Source organism: Leuciscus leuciscus (assembly GCF_965113295.1).
Source record: "Leuciscus leuciscus genome assembly, chromosome: 16".
In the NCBI taxonomy this organism is placed as follows: domain Eukaryota; kingdom Metazoa; phylum Chordata; class Actinopteri; order Cypriniformes; family Leuciscidae; genus Leuciscus; species Leuciscus leuciscus.
The window spans coordinates 5,258,932-5,284,360 of NC_138740.1; the positions used below are offsets into that span (position 1 = coordinate 5,258,932).

At 42.0% G+C, this 25,429-nt stretch overlaps 1 protein-coding gene across 3 annotated transcripts in view; it reads left to right on the plus strand.

Annotated features, from left to right (window-relative positions):
* Positions 1–25,429, plus strand: part of gabrg2 (gamma-aminobutyric acid type A receptor subunit gamma2) — a 110,030-nt gene that overhangs the window by 18,549 nt on the left and 66,052 nt on the right. For all 3 annotated transcript variants that reach the window (XM_082141343.1, XM_082141341.1, XM_082141342.1), the window contains exons 3-4: positions 6,311–6,378; positions 22,430–22,650. In XM_082141343.1, coding sequence (XP_081997469.1) covers positions 6,311–6,378; positions 22,430–22,650 — 289 coding nt within the window. The remainder of the gene's footprint in view (positions 1–6,310; positions 6,379–22,429; positions 22,651–25,429) is intronic.

Here is a 25,429-nt window from a genome sequence, read left to right on the forward strand (position 1 = left end):
TAAACCGAGGGAACAGTTTGAGAATTCGTGAGTACTGTGTATAAACTGAGCGGACGGATTGCAAAACCGTCACCACGGATTGTTTTTTTTTTACGCACACAGGTGACTTCCCGGGCTCCGTATCCTTCCTTAATGCTGACTTCTGTTGACTTGGGACAAGGAAACGACGCATTTTAAAGCTAATACTCGCACACACAATTACCGATATCAATAGAGCTGCATATAGTTATTTTTTCTTTGCGTGTCGCGCCTCCCCTGTGGCACTTTGGCGCCCCCCAGGGGAGGCGCGCCTCACCTATTGAAAACGAAATCTAGACGTAATCATTGTTGAAACATTTGCAGTTAACCTACTGTATGAAATAAAAACAATACTACAACACAGCATAAATACGTAAACACAAAAGTACAAGGCTGTAACGAAGTTCGTTGATAAGGGAAGGAAGAGGTGGGAACCGGCGAACGTTTCACAACTGTAATCATATAAAATAAACAAACACAAAACGAAAGTAAAAGCGGCTGCCCCTCACGGACAACTTCTGCAAACACAAAAAATAAAACATAACATAAAGTCCATACCTGGTCCTCTCTCGTCCTTCACTGTTGTCGCTCCTCCCTTTATGCTTCTGAAGGTCCTCTGTGAGAAACCTGAGACCGGTGCGGCATGCAGCTGACGCTCATAATCAGTCACGCCACCAGCCTCGTCCTGCCTACCACATACCCCCCATCGCCCCTTGCAGGCCGGGGGTACGTACGAATCTGCCCTCTACTCCACCCTCCATCTTCGGGGGGAGCCAGTCACGGCGGCCGCAGTATATTGGGGTAAGGATAGACGAGGCGAAAGAAAAGGAGACGGAAGCATAAGGAGCGACAAGAAATGGGAAAAAAATATTGGTCTGTTTCCTGAACCTGAACTCAGTTTTCAACCAGCTGAGAGACTCTCACTCATGGTGCCATGCAATGGTACTGGACATCCTTTGGTGGACGGCTCGATGCTCCTCCTCCTCCTCCTCCTCCTCCTCCTCCTCCTCCTGGCGGACAGCGATGGCTCCTCCAGTTGAGGGCAGCAGCAGGCTCCGGCCTCCTAGCAAACGGCGCAGACTCCTCCGCTCCCTCTCGGACAGCATCCACCTCTCCTCAACCCAGAAGCGCAGCAGCAAGCTCTTCGTCTCACCCGATCCATAGCTCCAGCACCACCACCTTGGTCTCCGCTCCTCCATGCTGCCTCCATGCAGCGTGGGCTCTCTCCGACAGCGCGTCCCCCCTTCATTCCCGGGTTTTGGCACCAGTGTATTGAAGTTTGTTGATAAGGGAAGAAGGTGGCGGAAACCGGCGAAAATTTCGGAACTTTAATCATATAAAATAAACGAACACAAAAACAGCCCCTCACGGACGACTGCCGCACACACATAAACAAAACATTACGTAAAGTCCAGGCCTGGTCCTCTCTCGTCCTTCACTGTCGTCGCTTTTCCTTTTATGCTACCATTCCGAAGCTCCTCCGTGAGAAACTCGAGACCGGTGTGGCGCACAAGTGACACACATTATCAGTCACGCAACCGTCCTGCTTGCCACAAAAACTTTCCACAAAATCATTCCACCAAACTCCCTCTCAATTAGAAACTCAGGATTCAATGTTTGTTAAAGTGTAAATTTTAATGTCCATGCATACAGCAGATATTATGTGAAAAGCATACATACATACATACATTCCTTTATTTTAGACATCACATTTCAAAACGTCTAGATTACATATGTAACCCTGTTCCCTGAGAAGGGGAACAAGAAGCTGCGTCATGGTGTTGACGCTATGGGAATGCTTTGTGCGAGCCAGTGTCTGAAACATGTGTGATACACTGCAGTTTTGGCTACCAAAGTAAGGTGACGTCACAGGTGAATCTTCCCCTTTTTAGAGAAATAGGACTAACCTCCAAGCCCAAATGACCCATGGCAGAGCTAGCTAGAAAGCTATCTCTCCACTTTAGAAATTACTCCATAACTCCCAATGAAGGGGGCAGACCAAAGTATTGCTATCCTGACTGTCCGAACCCTTGGCCATTAGCTCTCAGGGGTATCCTAACTGAAGGGAGTGTAGAATCAAGCAACCCATTCTATAAACTGGAAGATGCCTCAGGAGAGAACTGTGCTCTCTCAACTGCCTGCTCTACCTAAGGAAAACCTCAAAAGTGCTTTCGGGAAGTTTTCTGAGTGAGTACTAAGAATGGAGAATCTATAGCAGCTTCCACATCCTCCTGCTCTCTATTACAGACCATCCAAAATGGTATGGACACCCCACCTCCATCATCCGAAAGGAACCAACGAGAAAGAAGGGCTGCCATTGCGATAACAACCTCTTTTCTCCAAGAGCTCCATTACCAAAAGACTTGCCAGAGAAAGTCCTTCTGTTAGCCAAGTGGCCCTATCAGCTAATGGTCACCCGGTTCTAATGAGGTTAATAAAGTCAAAGTACTGGCAGAGAAGGCAGAGATGGCAAGTGCAACGATGTCCACCCTTATGCTCTGTCTTTCCATTGCTCCTTGTGAACTGCCAGAAACCATGTTAACATAGCAGCTTCACTATGTCCACACGATCACCTTCCGACCATGCTGGAGAGGCGACAGATAAAGGAATGAGATGCGACTGGCGGCAGTGCCCATTCTCCTCCTCCGTGCAGCCCAATCATAAAGGATTAAACAAGGAAGAATAATGTATGCAACCTCCATATCTATTTGGATCGGAGGGGCTGACACATAGGAAAGTGGGATGCTGCCAGCGGTCATGCCCATTCTTTCAAGTTTGTGAACACAAGGGAAGTGCAGCAATAACACTCCCAAGTCCAAGTGTAATATACGAATGGGTTACACTTTATTTTGATAGTCCACTTTAGAAATTCCACTAACTATAAGTAACTTTATGTTGTGATGTTCTCCCAACAGACATTCAACTGACTATTAGTAACTTGGCAACTACAAGTCAACTTATTCTACTAACCTGGACCCTAACACCTAACCATAACCTAACAGTCTACTGATAATCTACTACAGTCTACTAATACTCTAATGAGAGTTAGTTGACATGTAGTTGAGAAGTTACTTATAGTTAGTAGAATGTTTAAAGTGGACTATCGAAATAAAGTGGAACCTACAAGGGTAATTCCATTGGAAGCATTAAGCCTCCACCAAACTCCAAGTACTGGCAACGGCGACAGATGTGGACATGGGACGCAAGTTGCGGCACTGCCTACTGTCCACTGTCCTCATCTATACTAGCCCAATTCAATAAAGGAGCATAATCGCTGCCACCCCTGAGCTGCTTGTACTGTAGGGCACTGGCCAAAAACGAAGTGAGACGAGAATGCAATATTGCTCACTTGTCCTTTTCAGCCCAGCCTAAAAGAAGTGAATACAGATGGAAATTACATTGCGGAAAGGGCGACAGATAAGGAAGCGAGAAGCTGTACTGCCTGCTCTCCTATTCTGTAACAGCCCATTTTCATGCTCCGTACATCCAGTACTGGAGAGGCGATAGATGAATAAGTGGGATGCGAGTGGTGGTATTGCCCACTTGCTTCACCTACACCAGCCTATTACGTGTGCTCTTTTGTGACAGAGGAAGCACATATTCTCCGTCACCACACAGTTGAAAAAGTGGGACACACGTTGCCACTTATTTCATCTGAAGTAGTCTATAATGTGTATGTGAAAGAAACACAATCTTGGAGATTTTGGTTTTGGCACTTCACACTTGAAACCCTTATAAAGATCCTTACAAATACAATAGGTTTTCAGTGGTTCGGCCTTGATCCCCTAAAAATCCCTTAAAATTCCAATAGGGTTTAAACGCATTGCGCTTGAAACACTAATAAATATAGCTGTGAGCAGCAATTATCGGGGTTCAAGTGCTTTAGGACCTTTGTCACTTCTATGCTGTTGGGGTCTAGGCCGACCCCAAATGAAACAATAAACCCACAATTCAGAACACATTGAAATGTAGGGCTTACACATAACAAATCCTCAATGGAGAATACACAAAGACACACACAGAAATTAAAATGTTAATCTGTAAAATTTAGCACATTAAACATGCTTAAACACACATACACACACACACACACACACACACATTTTGTTACAGATATTTGAAATAAATGATAAGAAACAAAATTATTACTCCAAGTCTCCTCTTTATAACACCATTAACAGGTTTCACCGTAATCATAAATATGACTCCAAAAGCAAATCCTGTTAAAATAATTATTAGTGAGTAGAATAAGTCAATGAGTGGTCCTCTGCTGCCATCTACTGTTTATAATGGTAATTCCATGTTATACTCAGTTTAAAAGTGTTTGTTTTCCAGCAGGTGGTAGAAATCCTACACTAAAGCAAGGGACATATTCCATGTAATCTCCATCAAAATGTAGATGATCTTTAAGCTATAACAAATTATTGTGTGTCTGATCTGTCTCAGGCACTACAGCTTCATGGCACAAAGCAACATATCATACTTGGCCTTCATGTCATGTCACTGTCATTAGTCACTTGTCTGAGCTCCTTAGAGCTCCCTCATCTAAGTACTTAAGGATGTCAGCTTGGTAGGGCTGCCCTTGACTAAAGGTTTTACTAGTCGACATTTGAATTTTGAATTAATCACATGCGTGAACGCGTTAGCGTTGACAGACATAGTAAAAATACAGAACAAAATGAAGTTGTGAGAAAATATTTGTAGTGACAAAAACATTGAAAATATGAGAAAGATGATCAAATAGAAAAACATGTAATCATATTGTGAATCGTGTCGACATTGAATTAAACATAAACACAGCTTCTGTGTCTTTTTCATCTTTCCGTGTACATACTGGCCCTGATAATCAACACATAGCCTAAACTTACCGCTTGCTCCATTTCTGCACATCCATTTTAATGAATGAATGACTCTCTCTACCCGTTGCTCTGGTCTTCGTCAACATGTGATTGCACCACCTGCTGGTGAGCCAACTAACAGAATTTGAACCACTGAATTTGTGGAAGCGAAATGACATGGACCGTAAATTGCCTGTCGAATATTATAGGTTGTATTTTTAACGGAATTAATAATTTGAAAGTGAAATTTGAAAGGTGGATATGGATTATTGAATTTTTAATAATGAAAATGTGTGTGAAATGTTTTGAATTGAAATATTCACAAATATACAATTATGTTGAATTTCAGCCCATAAAAATGCAAGCCCTAAAAATACAATGCATTAAAATGCAAGCAGGGTTAATGCAATGCATATTTTTTTCAAGTAGAGCAGTTTAAAAAGCTTTTTTGTTTCAAAAACATTTGTCATTAATTTTCTACCATAAATTTGCATCAAATTGTTAAATAACACATTAAGGTTTTTGAATTAATCGCATGCATTAACGAGTTAGCATTGACAGCCGTAGTACAAATACATAACAAAATGAAGTTGTGAGAAAATATTTGTTGTGACAAAAACATTGAAAATATGAGAATTATGAGAAAATGGAAAAACATGTAATCATATTGCACATTTTTCACTGCATCAGCCAAATCCAGCTGTAAAATAAATGCAGATTTTAAATAAATGCAACTTAAATGCTCTCTTGGAAACACATGCATAAAAAAGGCAAGCTATTCAAATGATCTAAGTAACAAAGATTTCTTTGTAAAAATAATATTTTTTTATGTCCCACTTACAGCCTCAATGACCATATGTTTACATGCATGACTGTCTATTGTTAAAGTACATGTGATCGCATTTAACATCCTGTCATATTACCTGCAAACTAACCTTTTTTACATGCCATGGTTTCACACTGGGTAGTCTATAAATGACAACTGATGCTAAATGGTGGTGACAGCTTGGTTACGGCAGAGCATTGGACTCTCGTTATTTGCAAACAGTACAGCCAAGATGCCGTAATATTGCTGATATTATAGTCTCATTCATTCATTCATTCATTCATTCTCTGTAGTTAGTGTAGTAAGTTTTCTGCCATGACCTGCAATCAGTAGCTAAAACAAAACTGCAAACAGCTTATTCAAAAACATTTAGACATTTTTAATGGTGAATTAAACTTCAGATATTTACTATTTGTGCTTGTGTATGTTTGGATGCCTATATCATATACATTTTATTGAATTAGATGAAAGATAGCAGGTCCATTTTTTCAAGCAAAACTTTTCACAAAAGAAATGCAGGTGCAGACTTACTACATTGTCATTACCTTAATAAACCTCTTTTAAATGTACTCTGAGATAACTGAACTAATTTTACATTCTCCTTGTTTCTCTCCACTGCTCTTTACAGTCAAACCAACCGTGATCCATGCAGACATGTTTGTCAACAGTATTGGCCCAGTAAATGCCATCAACATGGTAAGAGTTATGCTCTAATGACAAATTATTTTATGAATAAAAAAATAAAAAATAATAAAAATAATAATAATATAGTGTTTCTTTCTTTCACCAGCAGATTTCTAGGTTAAAAGGTTCTAATATGTACCAAAAGTGTACTAATATGTACACTTTTACTACCAATATGTGCCTTTGAGGTAGTAATATGCACTCTTTAGGTACAAAGGTGTACATTTTGAAAGGGTACTGCCCCAGTGACAGCTTTTGCAATTTTTTGTCTGAGTGTACTGTATTATCATTCAAATACATTATTACAAACATTATTACATTAGAAACCGAAAGTTAACATTGTTTATTACATTGTACTGTAACCAGATGCCTTAAGTTTGCTGTTTGGTTTTACTGACCAATCTTTGCAGAATACATTTTATTTATGATTGTATTTTATGGCTTTTTTTATTTTATTAGAAAGATTAGAGAGCTTGTGACGGATCTGCCATGTGCCTTAGCAAATCACAAAAAAAGAGAAAATGAGTCCATCGCCACAAAACAGGGAGCAAAGTGGTCTTCAATTGTGACAGTTTTATTAAAAGATAAGAAGTGATCAAGCCTCATTAGAGAGGAAAAAGGCCAAAAATTTTATTCCATTCAGATTACATCACAGGAAATATCCAGTATACAAAAAGGACATAATTGGGCTTGAGCGTCTCAAACTAACAGAGGACAAAATTCAACACCACTGTTCATAGGGTACAATCAAGCGGCAACCTCCCCGTCTCTCTCTTGAAACCAACACAGAAGTGAGTTAAACTGCAATTCATTGACTGGCCGCTTGAGGCTGGCTGCAGAAGTGAGTCAAATCTGTATCTCCCCCATATTAAAATGATCAACTTTACAGCAGAAAAAAACATGTTTACAGCCTGGTTCTCTATGTGGCTTTGGTCTATACAGCTAATTTTGCCCTTCATAACAACTGTGAGGGGGGGTGAATTTTTTTATTATTATTATTATTTTTTTATAACTCATCCGTTTAGTTGATTAATATTTAAAGTTCTGCATAATTAAGGGTGTGTCCACTTTTGAGTGACAGGTGGATTCCCGCTGATGTCAATGCTAGCCGTTTGTTTGCTGTTAGCCGCGTCACTAATCACTTCACCTCAGCAAATTTTAGCTGCTGAACTTGCCATCTCTGCAGTGTTTGTGCTTTTTTCGGGATTATTTCATAAAATTTAATACACCCATCACTTCGCCCACGGCTTTGGATTCCATCGTTGTCGTCGAGTATCGTTCGAGAGAACAATCAGCGCTGTATTTCAGTTGTTTTCCTCTGTGAACATGCTCTAATGGATGTCTGACAATTTCGTTGGTTTTTGGAGTTTTCAGATTTAAAAACGTCTATAGATATGAAGGCTCGTTTGTTCTGCTCTCACGGAACAGATAGATTATAATATGCTTATGTACCGTCAGATGAAATCCTGCAGGTGTCGCCGCTTTCTCCGTCCGTGCTATAAATGCACATCCTTGAATGAATGCGGATTTTCTAGCGCATTTACTTGAACTTCATAGGTAATATATCTATGGTTTAACCCATTTGAGAGGCGGCCAAAATCAGAATTTAAAATGGACTAAATAAGCTCTCTACGAACTTGACGAGCGATGCCGCGCTGACGGACCATAGACAATAAAAAAAGAGTGACTGACATGTAACTGTTATGCACATAAATCACTGTCACACACTCTCTTTCAGAATAATAGTTAAGTTAATGCATAATACATTTTCAACTAGCAGAATAGTACAGAATCACGATACACAGTCTCACTTGTAGCCATGTCTTTTAATAATATTTCGAAGGGCAAAAACAGGAACTTTTCATTGGCTTTACGTCATCAACTGTCACTTTAGCGCGAGGCCCTGTGCAGTCGTAGACTTGGTACTTTCCATAGGGTACTTTCAGTTGCATATAGCATTACCTCCCAAGCCTGAGTTAACTCGATCACGTCGAGCGGTGAGCCGCGAGCGTGGTTTCAGATAGCCAGGCTCCTCCAGCTTCACCCACGCCCCGCCTCTTTGCCCATTTTCTGTTATCCGAGAGTGACGCAAGGTGACGCGAGGCCAAGATGGCGACGGCCGACTCCGCCCACTTTAGGCTTCAAAAATGCTCTTCAGAAACCTACGGGTGACGTCACGGACACTACGACCATATTTTTTTACAGTCTATGGGTACAATAAGTAACAACTTTCACTAGACAAAACATACACTGAATTTATAGGAGGTGGCCAGCACCATGAAAACAAAAAAGGGGAAACAAAACCACACAAATTTTCACAACAAAAACAACACAAACCCTGGAATGAAAACAATACATTTAACTAAATTTAGAGCCATGGATACATTTTAGTTCATGCAAAAAATTCTATTAAACAAAAATCACATTGATCAAGACATCACATTTTCCTATGTCCCCTCTAATACACAAAAATTGGTACAGTCTCATTTCCTTTACAATTCCCATAAAACAGATCAACTTCCTGTTTGAATCTTTGTCACTAGGCTGGTCCATTCCCACAACACACCAGGTACTAAACATTTCAAGTCATCTTAATTACAAAATGAACTTAAAAAATTTGAGCTATGTTTTATAAATCACATTTTAGCCAAAGAGGCTGTTTTTAACCTTAAGCCAAATAACTTAGCCTGTGCACTGACTCTGTACAATGACAAATAAAGATCTTAAACCAAACCAATATAGTAATGTCCTTTTATTTATTGATCAAATGCAAAGATCAATATATAAGAATTGTGTGGCTTAAATCCTGGCCATCACACATCCCCCCACCTAAGATCTCAGGGTGGTAAGCGGAAGAGGAAGTCAGCAGTTGTATTACTTTTCCCGGGCACATGCTGCATGTTAAACTTATAAGTAGGGATGCACCGAATATTCGGCCACCGAAAATTTTCGGCCGAAAATGGCCCAAAAGTGCATTTTCGGTTTTCGGCCGAAAGACTTTTATCACCGAAACAATACGGCCGAAATGTTGTGATGACGCAAACAGCAGATACCGCGACCTGCACGTGCTTGTCTGAAGCAACATATCTGCGGTGTGGACGTATTTCAATATATCTGAGAGTGACCCACGGACAGCGATTTTCAAAACACAGACATCCCAAGTCTTCCGGAAGTTCCGGGAGTCTCCAGCGTATTGATAGCGGCTCCCTGATGCCCGCAAATTAGTTTAAATCTCCCGGAATCGCGAGCGAGCATGAGCGCGCATACGTAGCGCGCGCGCGGCAGAGAGAGGGAGCGAGAGACCTTGCGTGTGTGTGCAGAGCAGCCGTCATTTATCAGAGGTGTGTGTGTTTACCTTAGCTGTTTATGGTTTTTGCAACTCACGTCCATGAGCATATAGCTGCAGATATTATTATGGGCTATGGCAGTATTGGCCTAAATGCACTTTGTTTTTATGAGAGAACATTTAATTTTTAAACCTTTCTGCAGGCCAGTAGGCTTTTACATTATTATTTAATGTACACATGAGTGGGGTCAAGTTAAACATTTAATTTTATATACTTTGCAATGTGCTAAATAAATATTTGCATACAATTTTAATTGATTTATTCTTTGAAACTTTAATATTAATTTATGCAATTGCAATGCCTTGATTTTAGTAAAGTTAGTACACAGTCATAGCCATAAATGCAATGGTACTAATAATTGGCATAATTTCTTTCGGTGTTTCGGTTTTCGGCCTTGGTTTCCTCTTTTTCGGTTTTCGGTTTCGGCCAAGAATTTTCATTTCGGTGCATCCCTACTTATAAGGCTGCATAGAAAGGTACCAGCGGGTAATTCTAGCATTGGTATCCCGCATTCTGTCCATCCAGTGCAATGGTCGATGATCAGTTTCAATGGTAAACTCTTTACCAAGAAGGTTGTACCTGAAGGTATCTAAGGCCCACTTTACCGCCAGGCACTCATTTTCAACAGTGGAATACTGTACCTCCCTTGGATACAGCTTTCTACTGACATATGCCACTGGGTGTCTACTGTCTGACTCACCCTGAAGGAGCACTGCACCAGTGCCAATATCAGAGGCATCAGTCTGCAACACAAATCCCTTTCCAAAATGAGGGTAATAAAGCACTGGCTCTTCACATACAGCAGCCTTTATGTCCTGGAAAGCTTCCATTTCTTGCTCTGTCCAGCAAATCTGGTTAGGGCAATTATTTTGAGTCAAATCAGTCAGGGGTGCCACACGTGGAGAGAAGTTCGGTACAAATCTTCTGTACCAACCCGGCATCCCTAAGAATGATCGGATCTGAGTTTTTGTCTCTGGCATAGGTTTTTTTGGAAAGCCTCAATCTTTTGAAGCTGGGGTCTAAAGACCCCATTGCCAACTACATACCCTAGGTACTCCGTTTCCTTTTTAGCTAGAGCACACTTGGAAGAGTTAATGGTGAGACCCGCCTCCTGAATGCGATGGAACACCTCCTTCAGATGTTGGAAATGTTGCTCCCAGGATGATTTCTACACAATAATGTCATCCAAGTATGCAGCTGCTTAATCAGAAAGGCCAGACAACACAAGATCCATAAGCCTCTGAAATGTAGCAGGAGCCCCATGTAACTCAAAAGGCATAACAGAAAAATGGTAGAGCCCCCAAGGAGTGCGGAATGCAGTCAGTTCTTTTGACTGGGCAGTCAAGGGGACTTGCCAATAACCTTTACAGAGGTCAATAGTGGCTATCCATTTAGCTTAGCCTAGGCGATCAATAAGTTCATCAATCCTAGGTGTTGGATAGGAGTCGAATCTGGAGACGGAATTAAGATAACGGAAGTCCACACAAAACCAACACCACAGGACCAACACCACAGGACTACACCAATCACTTCGAGAGGGTTCAATGATGTTCATAGTGTAGTTCTTTCAGGTGTCTCTTTAAACATCTCTGGGCTACAGAGACCTTGAATGTCAGCCTGTTGATGTAATGACAGATGCTGAAGGTCCAAAGTAACATTAGAAGGAATGGGCAGATACTGTTCACAAACCTCCTTTTTTATTTTCCACCCGGCGAAGCATTAGGACCTCCACTCCGGTATCTGACCTCTCATGCCACACTTTTAATAAGTTAATATGGAGTACCCGTTTGGATCGGCTCTGCCCTGGTAAGGCAATCTCATAGGTGGTTCGATCAAATTCCTGTGAGCATGTTGTGTCATACTCTCAAGCCTTTCCCTCATTTGGAGGACATAGGAAACAACACTCTGGGAGCCAGTGATCCTGAGGCCGCCTTTCCAGGTTTCCTCCAGAAGGGCCAGGGGTCCTCGGACGTGGCCATACAGCAGTTCAAAAGGGGAAAACCCCAAGGAAGCCTGAGGTACTTCCCTGTATGCAAATAAAAGATAAGGGAGACACTGGTCCCAATCGGCCCCAGTATCATTAACAAATTTGCGTAGCATTTGCTTAAGGGTCTGGTTGAATCTTTCAACCAGCCCATCTGTCTGTGGATAGTAGGGTGTAGTCCTTATGCCCTTTATCCCTAACAACTGATACACTTGTTATAATAGTTTAGACATGAAGTTGGACCCCTGATCAGTCACTATGGCCCTAGGGAAACCCACCCTAGCAAACAGCTGAACAAGGCAAAGAGCTACATTCCTTGCCGTTACTTTCTTAAGGGGAAACCCCTTCCTCTGAACCCTTAACTGTTCCATCGGCCACTCCTCCTTCAAAGTCTCCACCATATCACAAGCCACTGTCCAAGAAGGACCAGCTTTTGCATGCAAATGTCAGACCGGCCCCTTCCCTTTTGCTGCTTTCTTGCAGATAGCCATCCCACCTCTGCCACCAAATGTGAGATAGTGGATCTTAGTGAACCAAAATGGGCCCATTAGAATCCACTAGGGGACTTAGAATAGTCCAAAAGGGGAAATAGGGGGAAAAAAATTATAAAATGATGGCTCACCCACAGTAGGGCTGAACGATTTTGGAAAATAATCTAATTGCGATTTAGTTTTACCAATATTGCGATTGCGATTTAATATGCGATTATTTTTTTAAGCTCTTTATCTTTTTTATTATTCAACAAAAACAAGCAATACATCATTGTAAAATAGGGAAGGGAATCTTTAGGCACCTCATGAGCCGATCAAATTTTTTTCTTTAATTGATCTTATTAATAAAACTTAAAATATTTAATTACATTATCATAAGTAGGCCTACTTATAATAATTACACATTAAAAAACTAAATGAATACAATTACATGTAAATAATTTTAACAAATATAGCTTCAAAACAAATAACAAAGAGGGGAAAAAATATTACAAGCAATAAACAAAGAGTGCTTTCAGTATTTAAGAGTAGGCTGTCTGAACGTTTTCATCTCTTTTGAAATTATAAGATGTGGTTTGTCCTGTCTGTTTAATAACTTAAGATATAACTGACTGTGTCACATTAATTTCGCGTCATAAAAGCATTTTGAGATGCAAGTACATTTAACCACGTAGACAGAGTCACTCACAGCCGCATGCTCAAATGCTCTTCGCAAAGCACGCGTGAGTATTTGAAATTGAAAGCAGCTTCTGTCTGTGATTTTCATGTTTTTAATTTATAAGCCAACTGCATTCCAAAAGACATATGATGCCTTCGTAGAACATTTGTAAGTAAAATACCGGCGGGCGAGACCGCGCACTATGAAAGTAACATAACGCAGAAGCAAGCAGAATATGGTTGTTTATAAAGCACACGCGTCATCACGTATCTGTGTTTAAAACTAAGCTCAGACATAAATCTGAAATTATCTTAATCGATACAGAATCGTTGGAGAGAATCTATAACACAATATCACATAAATTAAACATATTGTAATGATGCAGCGGACGAGGAGGGATCCATTTGCAGCTTTATTTAGAGTGGTCAGACAGGCAGGGTAAAACAACAGCAGACAGAACAACGGAGAGAACACAGAGAAGATCGGGGTCACAGGCAGAAGTCAGGGCAGGCAGCAAAAGGCAAAGTCCAATTAGCGATCCGGGTAAAGGCAGGCAGAGAACAATCAGGAGTCGAGATACACAGTCCAAGGTCAGTAAACGAGAACAGCAAACACAGGAATAACCGCTCAGAAATTGTACACCGGGGCAATGCAATACTTCGCAGAGAAGTGGAGTGTGGAAGTGGCTTTTATGTGTGTGTGAATGAGGTGCAGGTGTGTGTGTAATCAGTGCAGGTGTATGAAGTAATCAGTCCAGGTAGATGCAGGATGGGAATTGTAGTCTGTGAGTGAATATGATAGTCCGGTGTGGAGTGCCCTCTGGTGGCTCTCAAGGGCACTCCAGCTGGTGACCGTTACATAGCCCCTCCCCAAAGAGCGGCTTCCAGACGCTCAAAAACTGTCCAGGTGGGAGGTGGCCCGGAGGCGGATCCGGGGGCGGGATGGAGGGCCAGGTCCGTGGAGCGGAAGAGGACCTTGAGACTGCGGTAATACGGAAAGGGCAGAGCGGAGCAGGCTGTGCAGGCGACCAGGGCGGAGCAGGCTGTGCAGGCGACCAGGGCGGAGCAGGCTGTGCAGGCGACCAGGGCGGAGCAGGCTGTGCAGGCGACCAGGGCGAAGACCCTTCGGGCAGCCACGGCGGTGAAGACCCCTCGGGCGGCCAGGGTGGAGACCCTTCAGGAGGCGACGACCCTTCGGGAGGCCAGGGTGGTGACTGGCAGGCAGGACTGACGTGAAGCTCTGGCTCTGGCTCGTCAGGACTGACGTGAAGCTCTGGCTCTGGCTCGGCAGGACTGACGTGAAGCTCTGGCTCTGGCTCGGCAGGACTGACGTGAAGCTCTGGCTCTGGCTCGGCAGGACTGACGTGAAGCTCTGGCTCTGGCTCGGCAGGACTGACGTGAAGCTCTGGCTCTGGCTCGGCAGGACTGACGTGAAGCTCTGGCTCTGGCTCGGCAGGACTGACGTGAAGCTCTGGCTCTGGCTCGGCAGGACTGACGTGAAGCTCTGGCTCTGGCTCGGCAGGACTGACGTGAAGCTCTGGCTCTGGCTCGGCAGGACTGACGTGAAGCTCTGGCTCTGCAGGACTGACGTGAAGCTCTGGCTCTGGATCAGGATCAGTGCGCTCTGAGCTTGACGGGACCAGCGGCAGCGAGGGCTTTGAACTGGGTAGGACCAGCGGCGAAGAGGACTCTGAACTGGTTAGGACCAGCGGCGAAGAGGGCTTTGAACTGGACAGGACCAGCGGCTCTGAGGGCTCTGAGCTGGGCAGGACCAGCGGCGAAGAGGGCTCTGAGCTGGGCAGGACCAGCGGCGAAGAGGGCTTGGAGCTGGGCAGGACCAACGGCGAAGAGGGCTTTGAACTGGGCAGGACCAGCGACAAAGAGGGCTCTGTGCTGGGCGGCAGGACCAGCTGTGAAGGCTTTGTGCTGGGCAGGACCAGCGGTGAAGGCTTTGTGCTGGCGGGCATGACGCTTGCTGTCACAGACGCGGCGGGCATGACGCATACTGCTTTGGTCTCAGCAGATTTGGCGTGAAGTGCGGGCTCGGCTGGACTGGCGTGAAGTGCAGGCTCGACTGGACTGGCGTGAAGTGCAGGCTCGACTGGACTGGCGTGAAGTGCAGGCTCGACTGGACTGGCGTGAAGTGCAGGCTCGGCAGGAAGATACTCAGGCAGGAAGGTCTCGGTGAAACATGATTTATGCAGGATAGTCTCAGCGGGACGAGACTCCTGCACGATGGCCCTTATGGCAACACGTACAGACCTCAGCGGGGAATCGGCCACACTGGATACCAGTCCTGGACGATAATAGACCGATCCGGTGACTAGCTTGATGGCTGGCGTGACGGGAACAGTCTCTGGAAACGCCCCCTCAGCAGTAGAGGGCTCTGGGAATTCTGCTAAGACGTAACGAGGCTCTAGAAGATCTGCTGAGAAGTGACAAGGCTCTGGAAGATCTTTTGAGACGTGATAAGACTCTGGTGCGGCTGCCATTACCGGCGCGGAAGTAATGGTGCATTCCTCTGCGCCTCCCACGGTGAACGCTGAACCAACAGTCAACAAGGCATAGTTCATAAACTGACTGAGAGATGAACGGGGACCCTCACGGATTAAACGTGATCTGAGCGGCAGATTAATGCCCTCACAAAAGAAATCTATGAGTACACAATCCGGCATATCAGAATAGTAGGCAAGATCTAAATACTCTTGGATATAATCCTCGAGTGATCGAGAGCCCTGCTTAAGGGTTAATAACATTAGTGCATTGTCCAAACCTGGCCGATATTCACAGGGAAAGCCACTGGATCCTTGTAGTGGTGAAGTATTCTGTAATGATGCAGCGGACGAGGAGGGATCCATTTGCAGCTTTATTTAGAGTGGTCAGACAGGCAGGGTAAAACAACAGCAGACAGAACAACGGAGAGAACACAGAGAAGATCGGGGTCACAGGCAGAAGTCAGGGCAGGCAGCAAAAGGCAAAGTCCAATTAGCGATCCGGGTAAAGGCAGGCAGAGAACAATCAGGAGTCGAGATACACAGTCCAAGGTCAGTAAACGAGAACAGCAAACACAGGAATAACCGCTCAGAAATTGTATGCCGGGGCAATGCAATACTTCGCAGAGAAGTGGAGTGTGGAAGTGGCTTTTATGTGTGTGTGAATGAGGTGCAGGTGTGTGTGTAATCAGTGCAGGTGTATGAAGTAATCAGTCCAGGTAGATGCAGGATGGGAATTGTAGTCTGTGAGTAAATATGATAGTCCGGTGTGGAGTGCCCTCTGGTGGCTCTCAAGGGCACTCCAGCTGGTGACCGTTACACATATACTGTTATTTCCTGTAGCCAGGCCTATATGCGTAGCGTGCCAAGTTGATGCTTCATCTGCAATACAGACTGGTTTACTCTCGCGTGTCACGTGACCAGACTGTAATCGCAGCTTTGCGGTTCAAAAATCGCATTTCATCATATCGCGATATTATCGCAAATGCAATTAATCGTTCAGCCCTAAACCACAGTAGCACATTATTTATTTACAGTGTGCTTCCTTCACACTTATTAGGAATAAGCTTACCTTTAGCTCAAACAGTAGAGCATTGGCGCTTGTAACGCCAAGGTCATGGGTTCGATTCCCAGAGAAAGCAAGAATTGATAAGAATGTAAATGTGTACCTTGAAATGCAATGTAAGTCGCTTTGGATACCTGCCAAATGTAAAATGTAAATGATTCATAAAGGTTCCTAAGTGTTAAGACTAAGTCTCAGCACCTAAATTATTTAAGAGTGCTAGAGAGGTATCCTAACCTAGTTAAGAGTAACAAGATGGCAGCAGAGAGGAGGAGACCACACACTTTCCAACAAAGATATAATGTATTGGAGTTATATGATGCAAGGGAGTGGATAAAACGATAAAATCTTGATCTGACCTTGCAAGAAATTAAACAACTTCTCACACTCTACAAATCAATGCTCTGACTGCAGTAATGAAAGTAATAATCACATTTTTTGGCAACTGGAAAAATGCTGCAGTGCACTGGTGATGACTTGGGCCCTTCAGTCCACGGTAAGCTGAGTCTTAAATAGCAATATTGTGGCACTAACCACACCATACATACGTACAATGTGATGTGTAATTTTTTTTTTTTTTTTTTTTTTTTTTTTAATGACCTAACAAGTCTGCTTAAACCATAAAAAAATATGTTGAATATATATATACCCGGATCCGGCTGACTACGGTAACATTGGGATAAGAACGAGACAAACAGATGCCACTCCTCTTATGATGTAACAAGTACATGGGATGTTATGAGAAGTGTTCCCGGCTCCGGTTGGCCTAATTTATGTAGCCTAGTAATCTTTTAAGGGATTTTAAGTATAGAAATGTGATAGTGTGTTAACTTATGTGTATGCTAGGATAAAGAGATGGAACTTTAATCTAGATCTAAACTGACAGAGTGTGTCTGACTTCCGAACAACGCTAGGAAGACCGTTGCAGAGTTTGGGTACTAAATAGCAAACTGATACCGCCCACAGTTGATTTTGATATTCTAGATAATCAACTGGCAGAAATTGAGACCTACAGTATGTGGACATGAAGGACTAGTCAAGTCACCTTTATTTGTATAGCGCTTTTTATAATACAGATTGTTTCAAAGCAGCTTTACAGTGATAACAGGAAAATAATGCAACAAAGTTTGTTTTGGCTGTACTGTAGCTCTAGAAGAAAATCATGTCATTGTCCAGCTTAAGTGAGTTCAGTGTTGATTCATTTCTGTTGTAAAAAAGGTTCTTAACTAACTTGACAGAACATCCATCAAGAGTTAGACAGTATTCTAGTTTATTTTGTGTAGAGGTTTTTGGTCCAATGATTAAAACCATTTATTTATTTATTCTGTTCTGAATTTAGTAGCATGAAGTCACTTGTCATCCAAATTTTTGGATCGGACCTCAAATAAATATAGTTTCATATAGTATCATTAGCGTAACAAATGAAAACTGATGCCATGTTTCCTAATAATATCTCTCAAGGGTAGCATGTACAGGGTAAAAAGCAACGGTCCTAGTACTGAGCCTTGCGGTACTCCATAATGAACTTGTGATGATGCTTCTTCATTTACTGCTACAAATTGATGATGGCCAGATAAGTCTGATTTGAACCATAACAGTTGAAGTCCACTAATGCCAATGTAATTTTTTAGCCTATTAAAAAAAAATTTGTGGTCAACAGTATCAAGTGCAGCGCTAAGGTCCAGCGGTAAGACAACCATGACCGGATGATAAGAGCAAGTAATTTGTAACTCTGATGAGAGCAGTCTCAGTATTATGATACAGTCTAAATTCTGACTGGAAATCCTCACAGATACCATTTCTCTCGAAGGTTGTATTCACACCAGGCACGGTTGTCTTGTACTTTGCCCTGGCGCGATTGCCACCATTCCCACTAACACTCACATTGCACTTAACGTTCCGGCCCGGAGCACGCTTTTTGTTTTGAAGAAAACAGGAAGAAAAGTACTTTCGCTAATAGACTGCCTAATATATTTATAATTTATGCCGCACAGCAATTTTCACTTGATTGTACTGCACTTATCAAAAGATCATTATGGAGGCAGTTGACTTTGATGGAGGAATTTGCAGCTTTACTCACAAACTACAATTCCTGTTTATCAATAAAGTGAGAACCAGACATGTTATAAACCTAAATATACTCGAATTAATTGAATTAATTGAAAAGTGTACTATATATATGTATATGTAGAAATAGAAGATGTTTGCTGTTGTAATGATGACAGTACTGCACACAAAAGTAGTAGCTGTTCCATGCTCCGGCGCGGCTAGCAATTACACTACATGCGTACCGAGCTTGAGCCCAATTGAACTGTACTCTGGCCCACCTCTTCCAAGCGGGCCAGGGCATGGTTAGTGAACCGCACCCGGCCACGGTACGAAGCAATCTCACTAGTCAAACGAACCAGACATTGGGGGTCAAATATGCTCAGGCACGGTTCAGATCGCCTAGTGTGAGTACACCCTAAGAAGGAACATAGTTGTGAGAATACTGCCTTTTCTAGTATTTTTGACCAAAAAAAGGGGGAATTCAAAATCAGTCTGTAGTTAACTAATTCTCTAGGACCAAGTTGTGTTTTTAATGAGAGGCTTAAAAACAACCAGCCTAATGGCAATGATGAATTAATAACATTAATAAAAGGATGACTTCTATAAGTATCTATTTCAGTAGCTTAGTCAGAATTTTTTATTTTGATGATTTAACAAGTTTAGACCATTGTTCCTTCCTATAGCAAAGAAAGAAATGGAATTTGTCCTCAGGGTGTCTATAGTGCACTGCCTGATGTGATACTGTAGTAAACGGTTGCATGGTAATAATTTTCTCTCTGATAGTATCAATCTTATAAGTAAAGAAATTCATAAAGTCATTACTGCTGTGCTGTTGTAAAATGTCTGAACATGTTAATGCTTTATTTCTCATTAATTTAGCCACTGCATCAAATAAATACCTAGGGTTGTGTTTTCATCCAAGAGAGTCGGAAAATAAGCAGATCTAGCAGTTTTTAAGGGCTTTCTGTAGTTAGAAATACTATCCTTCCATGGGATGCAAAATACCTCTAGTTTTGTTTACTTCCAGCTGCGCTCCATTTTCTGGGCTGCTCTCTTAAGGGCACGAGTGTATTCATTATACCACAGCATCTGACTGTTCTCTTAAATCCTCAAGTGCAAAGGAGCAACCGTGTCTAAAGTGCTAGAAAAGAGACCGTCTGTAGTTTCTGTTGCAGTTTCTTAAGCTATTTGTATGCTGAGGAGTTGAGACAAATCAGGATAATTATTTATAAAGTAACCTTTAGTGGCCTTGGCTAAATGAAGTATACACAAGACTAGATAATGATCTGAGATGTCATTGCTCTGCTGCAGAATTACAACGCCATCAACATCGATTCCATGTTAAATTTAAAGAATGATTCTGTCAATGAGTAGGTCCTGACACGTGTTCTAACTCCAATATAGTTTAGAATGTCTATCAATGGCAATCCCAATACATCTTTTTCATTATCTGTGCGTTAAAATCACCAACAATTAAGTCTTTATCTGCAGCCAGTACTAACTCCGATAAAAAATCTGCAAATTTGTTGTCTGGGTGGTGCCTTGGTGGCCTGTATACAGTAGCCAGTACAAATATCAAAAGTGATTTATTGTTTACACTACATGACGTTTTTTAAGCAATATCACTTCAAAAGATTTATACTTGAAACCAGAAAAATATTACTGTAAATTGTAGCAATACCTTCCCCTTTGGCTCTCAGACAAGGCCCATGTTTTATAACAGTAACCTTGGGGTGTAGACTCATTTAAAGTAATGTTATCATCTGGTTTTAGCCAGCTTTATGTGAAACCGAGCACATCTAGGTTATGATCTGTGATCATATCATAAAAAAAATTAAAAATAAATAAAAAAAAAGGATTTTGTAGAAAAGGTTATAATATTCAGCAGGCCAAGTTTTATGATTTGTTTATCTGTATTAAATCTGTTTGTTTTTTGTGTGTGTGTTTTTTTTTACATCAATAAAAATTAGGGCTGGACGATTTTGGAAAATAATCTAATTGCGATTTTTTTTTACCAATATTGCGATTGCGATTTAATATGCGATTTTTTTTAAGTTCTTTATCTTTTCTATTATTCAACAAAAACAAGCAATAAATCATTGTAAAATAGAGAAGGGAATCTTAGGCACCTCATGAGCCGATACATTTTTTAATTTTTTTTTATTGATCTTATTAATAAAACTTAAAATATTTAATTACATAATTATAAGTAGGCCTACTTATAATAATTACACATTAAAAAACTAAATTAATACAATTACATGTTAATAATTTTAACAAATATAGCTTCAAAACAAATAACAAAGAGGGAAAAAAATATTACAAGCAATAAACAAAGAGTGCTTTCAGTATTTAAGTAGGCTGTCTGAACGTGTTCATCTCTTTTGAAATTACAAGATGTGGTTTGTCCTGTTTGTTTAATAAAGTGTCACATTACTGGTAAATTCGTGTCATAAAAGCATTTTGAGATGCAAACGTAGCCTACATTTAACCACGTAGACTCGCTCACAGCCGCATGCTCAAACGCTCTTCGCAAAGCGCACGTGAGTATTTGAAATTGAAAGCACCTTCTGTCGGTGATTTTCATATTTTTAATAAGCCAACTGCACTCCAAGACATATGATGCCTTCGTAGAACATTTGTAAGTAAAATACCGGCGGGCGAGCGCGCACTACTGAAGTAACATCACGCAGACCGCGCGTATCTCATATCTTGCGCAATGAAGCCCGCGAATGTCCTTGTAACTCGCTTCAACTTTTCCGAACTTTATTAAAGATTATTTCTCGTAAGGTTCAAATGGTGTCGTGTGTGTGTGAGAGAGAGAGAGAGACAGAGGAATTAGAAGCAAGCAGAATAGAATATAGTTGTTTATAAAGCACGCGCGTCGTACACGTCTGTGTTTAAAACTAAGCTCAGACATATACAATACAGAATCGTTGGAGAGAATCTATAACACAATATCACATAAATTAAACATAAACTGTTATTTCCTGTAGCCAGGTCTATATGTGTCGCGTGCCACGTTGATGCTTCATCTGCAATACAGACAGGTTTACTCTCGCGTGTCACGTGACCAGACTATAATCGCAGCTTTGCGGTTTAAAAAATCGCATTTCATCACATCGCGATATTATCGCAAATGCAATTAATCGTTCAGCCCTGATAAAAATGTTACCGTTTTAAAATTTTGTACGTTTTTAGTTTTTTTACTAGTTCGGGGAACAGACACATTCTCTGTATTATGATATCTGGGTAAAAGAGTCTGTATGTGATGAGATTTATCTGACTTCTGTGATGTGAGGCGGCTAGCAGATGGTTGGTTTAGCAAGTCTGGCTGCTTCCTGACCTGCGCCCCAGTTAGTTAAGTACCAACTCTAAGACTATGTGCCATATATCTAGAGTGGCACCACCCCTGAAGGGATGAAGGCTATCTCTTTTTAGCAAGTCAGGTCTGCCCAAAAAACTTATGAACAACATCAACAAATATGTGGGTAATCAACAGTTCCTATTTTTCCTGTTTCCTACAACTTGGACAATAATGCTGTTTGGCCCATTGCCAATTCATTGAAGATTCAAACCTACAAATAAACACAAGTGTTGCTGGCTACTTCTATCTCTGTATGGTATGCATCTTTGACTTGTAAGAAAAGAAGTTTGGGCTGTGACAGTCTCTAAACATCTATACTTATGAAACAGTACAAAACATATGGCAACAGTTATCCTACAGTTGTTGCTGACACCTCTGTTTAACCATGCCTCCAGTGTTTTGTTTGAATTTGCACAAGTAAGAAATAAGCTTTGACATGGATTAATTTCTTTATCCTATTTACTTCTCTTGTTTCATCTAAAATGGCCAAAAATGCCAAATAAAGTGGAATGCATATATTCTAATTGTGACAAAGGTGTATGCACTCAAGAATTGTTTTTGCCTTTGTCAGTTACAAAAAGGTCTGAAAGGTCTGCCCTTTACGATTCTTTAGGAGTACACAATTGACATCTTCTTCGCCCAGACGTGGTATGACAGGCGGTTGAAGTTCAACAGCACCATGAAGGTTCTACGTCTCAACAGCAACATGGTAGGAAAAATCTGGATCCCTGACACGTTTTTTCGCAACTCCAAGAAGGCAGATGCCCATTGGATCACCACACCCAATCGCATGCTTCGGATATGGAACGATGGGCGTATACTGTACACTTTAAGGTAAATGCACTTTTTATTTGTTAATTATTCCTCTTATACCTATATTGAGCATACCCAGATAGCAAACAACCACTGAAACAATGCTGAGTCAATGATGATGCATCAACACAAACTGCATTGAGTTAAAGGTACAAAAAGTGGAGTTGGTTCAGTATCACTTTTTCACCCTCGGTTAATGTTGAAACCATGCTGGAAAAATAAAAACAACAACAAAAAAACAATCAATGGTAGTGTCATTAAAACAATGTTACAATGTGATGCTGATTCTAGATTCTACATCCCTGTTGTTGAATAAACACAATTTGGTGAAAAACACCAACATCTTTCCAGTAATTGTGTCACTTTGTTTTTAATATTTGTTTTTAACACAGTTTAGAACAATCAGTGATAAAAATGGAAAAGTAAAAGTGGGATAAAAAGGACTACAACCCTTGAAAAAAATGCATTTAGCTTTAGGAGTCTTATGTCATTATGAATGCAAGTGGCCCAAAGGTTCAAGTTTTAAATATCTCGTTTACATCAGACTACTGCCTCCTTTCTTTTGGGATCTCTGAAATTTGTAAAAGCATAATGTCACCCGAGAGCAGGTCAACGGTCACATTCATGAATTTTAATATGTTAAACCAGAAGTAGGATTGTAAAAAAAAAAATACGATTACACAATGATTACAAAATTTGTCTAATCATTTCAAACATTTTATTTATCAAAATGTAAGCTTTATAAAAGTAAAAATGTATATGGCTGTAGTCTTATGACTTTACACCAGTCTCTCTCTCTCTCTCTCTCTCTCTCTCTCTCTCTCTCTCTCTCTCTCTCTCTCTCTCTCTCTCTCTCTGTGTCACACACACACACACACACACACACACACACACACACTCCCTGCATACCAAACAACCTGAATGATGCCTTTGGAAGGCACTTTGAAGGGTTTATAATATACTTTATATAGTCTAATCATTACTGCTATGCTCTGTTATTACTCAGAGGAAGCTCATTCGCCGCACATATGTTTCTCATATCACACGGTCATAACCCGCCCTGTCTCCTCTGATGACGAACTTCCATTATACTTCTATGGTCTGTTACGTACATAAGAAACCCAGAGAAATGTTTGTACACGTGAAACATGAAGCTAATATACACACGATTAAGATAGTAAATGATTTGTATCTGATTTTCATGCGATTTGGCTTATGTGCATAACAATAAAGGCTGTTTAAATGAGAAATTCTAAGCAGGTGCAGCGATTGAGGGCTTAAAAACAAACAACAAATGTCATCCGTTCACTCTGAGCAGAGTCAGTATTTTAACGTTTCTGTTCATGTGTTCCTTCTCTAACATTATTGTTCTGAAAGTGGTTTGATTAGAAAAAATGCTGGTTAATACTATTTTTTATATATTTTGAGGGACCCCCCCACCCACCCAGCGCAAGCTTCTGATAGGCTGAAGCAAGTCGATCACGGGCATGCCGGGAGTATGGCAGGGCGACGCAGCGTCTCGTTCCCTCTTCATGGAACTAGGGTTAGACGTTCCCTTTCAAGGGAATTCGAGCTGTGTCGAAACGCTGTGGGATGGAGGACAGAAAGCCTGCAGTATGTTTAGCAGTATTAGTAGGGACCTTAGGAACATAACCAGGCCTAGGGTGAAGAAAGGCCTTTACCATGCCAGGCGAGAATTCCATGGACGAGGGTGAAACTGAGAGTGCTTGAATGTCTCCAATTCTCTTAAGAGACGAGATAGCAAGAAGAAAGATTGTTTTTAGAGTGAGGTATTTCTCAGCAACTTTTTCAATGGGCTTGAACGGAGCTAGGGAGATGCTTTCTAGTACAACGGCCTGGTCCCATGTTGGCACCCTTGTGCGGACTGCTGGCCTCAGCCTTTAAGTTCCACAAAGGAAAAAAGTAATTAGTGGGTGTCTCCCCAGAGAAACCTCACTCAAAAGCAACATGGTAAACAGCAAGTGCCACCACGTACATCTTCAGTGTGGAAGGGGATAACCCTGTGGAGAAGTGCTCCTCCAGGAACTCCAGTACTGCACCCACCGGGCAGTTAACCGGGTCCAACTTGTGCTCTCCACACCAGGAAGTGAATAATCTCCACTTCAAGGCGTATAACTTCCTTGTGGACAGAGCTCTGGAGTGGAGGATGGTCTCCACAACCTCGGTTGAGAGACCTGTACTTATGAGCTGGGCCCCCTCAGAGGCCAAGCCCACAGTTTCCACAGTTCTGGGCGGGGGTGAAGGATCGACCCACTCGCCTGAGAGAGTAGGCCCCTCCTGTTTGGAATCTCCAGAGGAGAGCCTTCGAGGAGAGACACTAGGTCCGCAAACTATACTCGTGGAAGTGTTTCAAAGCCTGGAACACCGCCAACATTTCTAGAAAATGTATATGCCACGATAGATGAAGGTCCTGCCACAGACCTCGGGCAGGGCGACCACTCATGATCGCCCCCCAACCCGTGAGGGAGGCATCCGTCGTTAGCGTGACGCGACGACAAGAAGCTCCCAACACGGGAACCAAGGTTCTTTCCACATGACTAAGGCACGAGACCTTGATCATGCGGAGCGGGTTTCCCCTCGGGGAGAACCCCTTGGTCCTGGGCCACCACTGCAACGGTATCATGTACAACAGGCCGGAAGGTATAACGTTGGACGCTGCTGCCATCAGACCTAGCAGTCTCTGAAATTGCTTTACAGTGAGCGGCTGGCCTAGCTTCACTTGTTTCACGGCTGAGAGAATCGAAGCAATACGAGCAGGAGACAGACATGTCTGCATAGT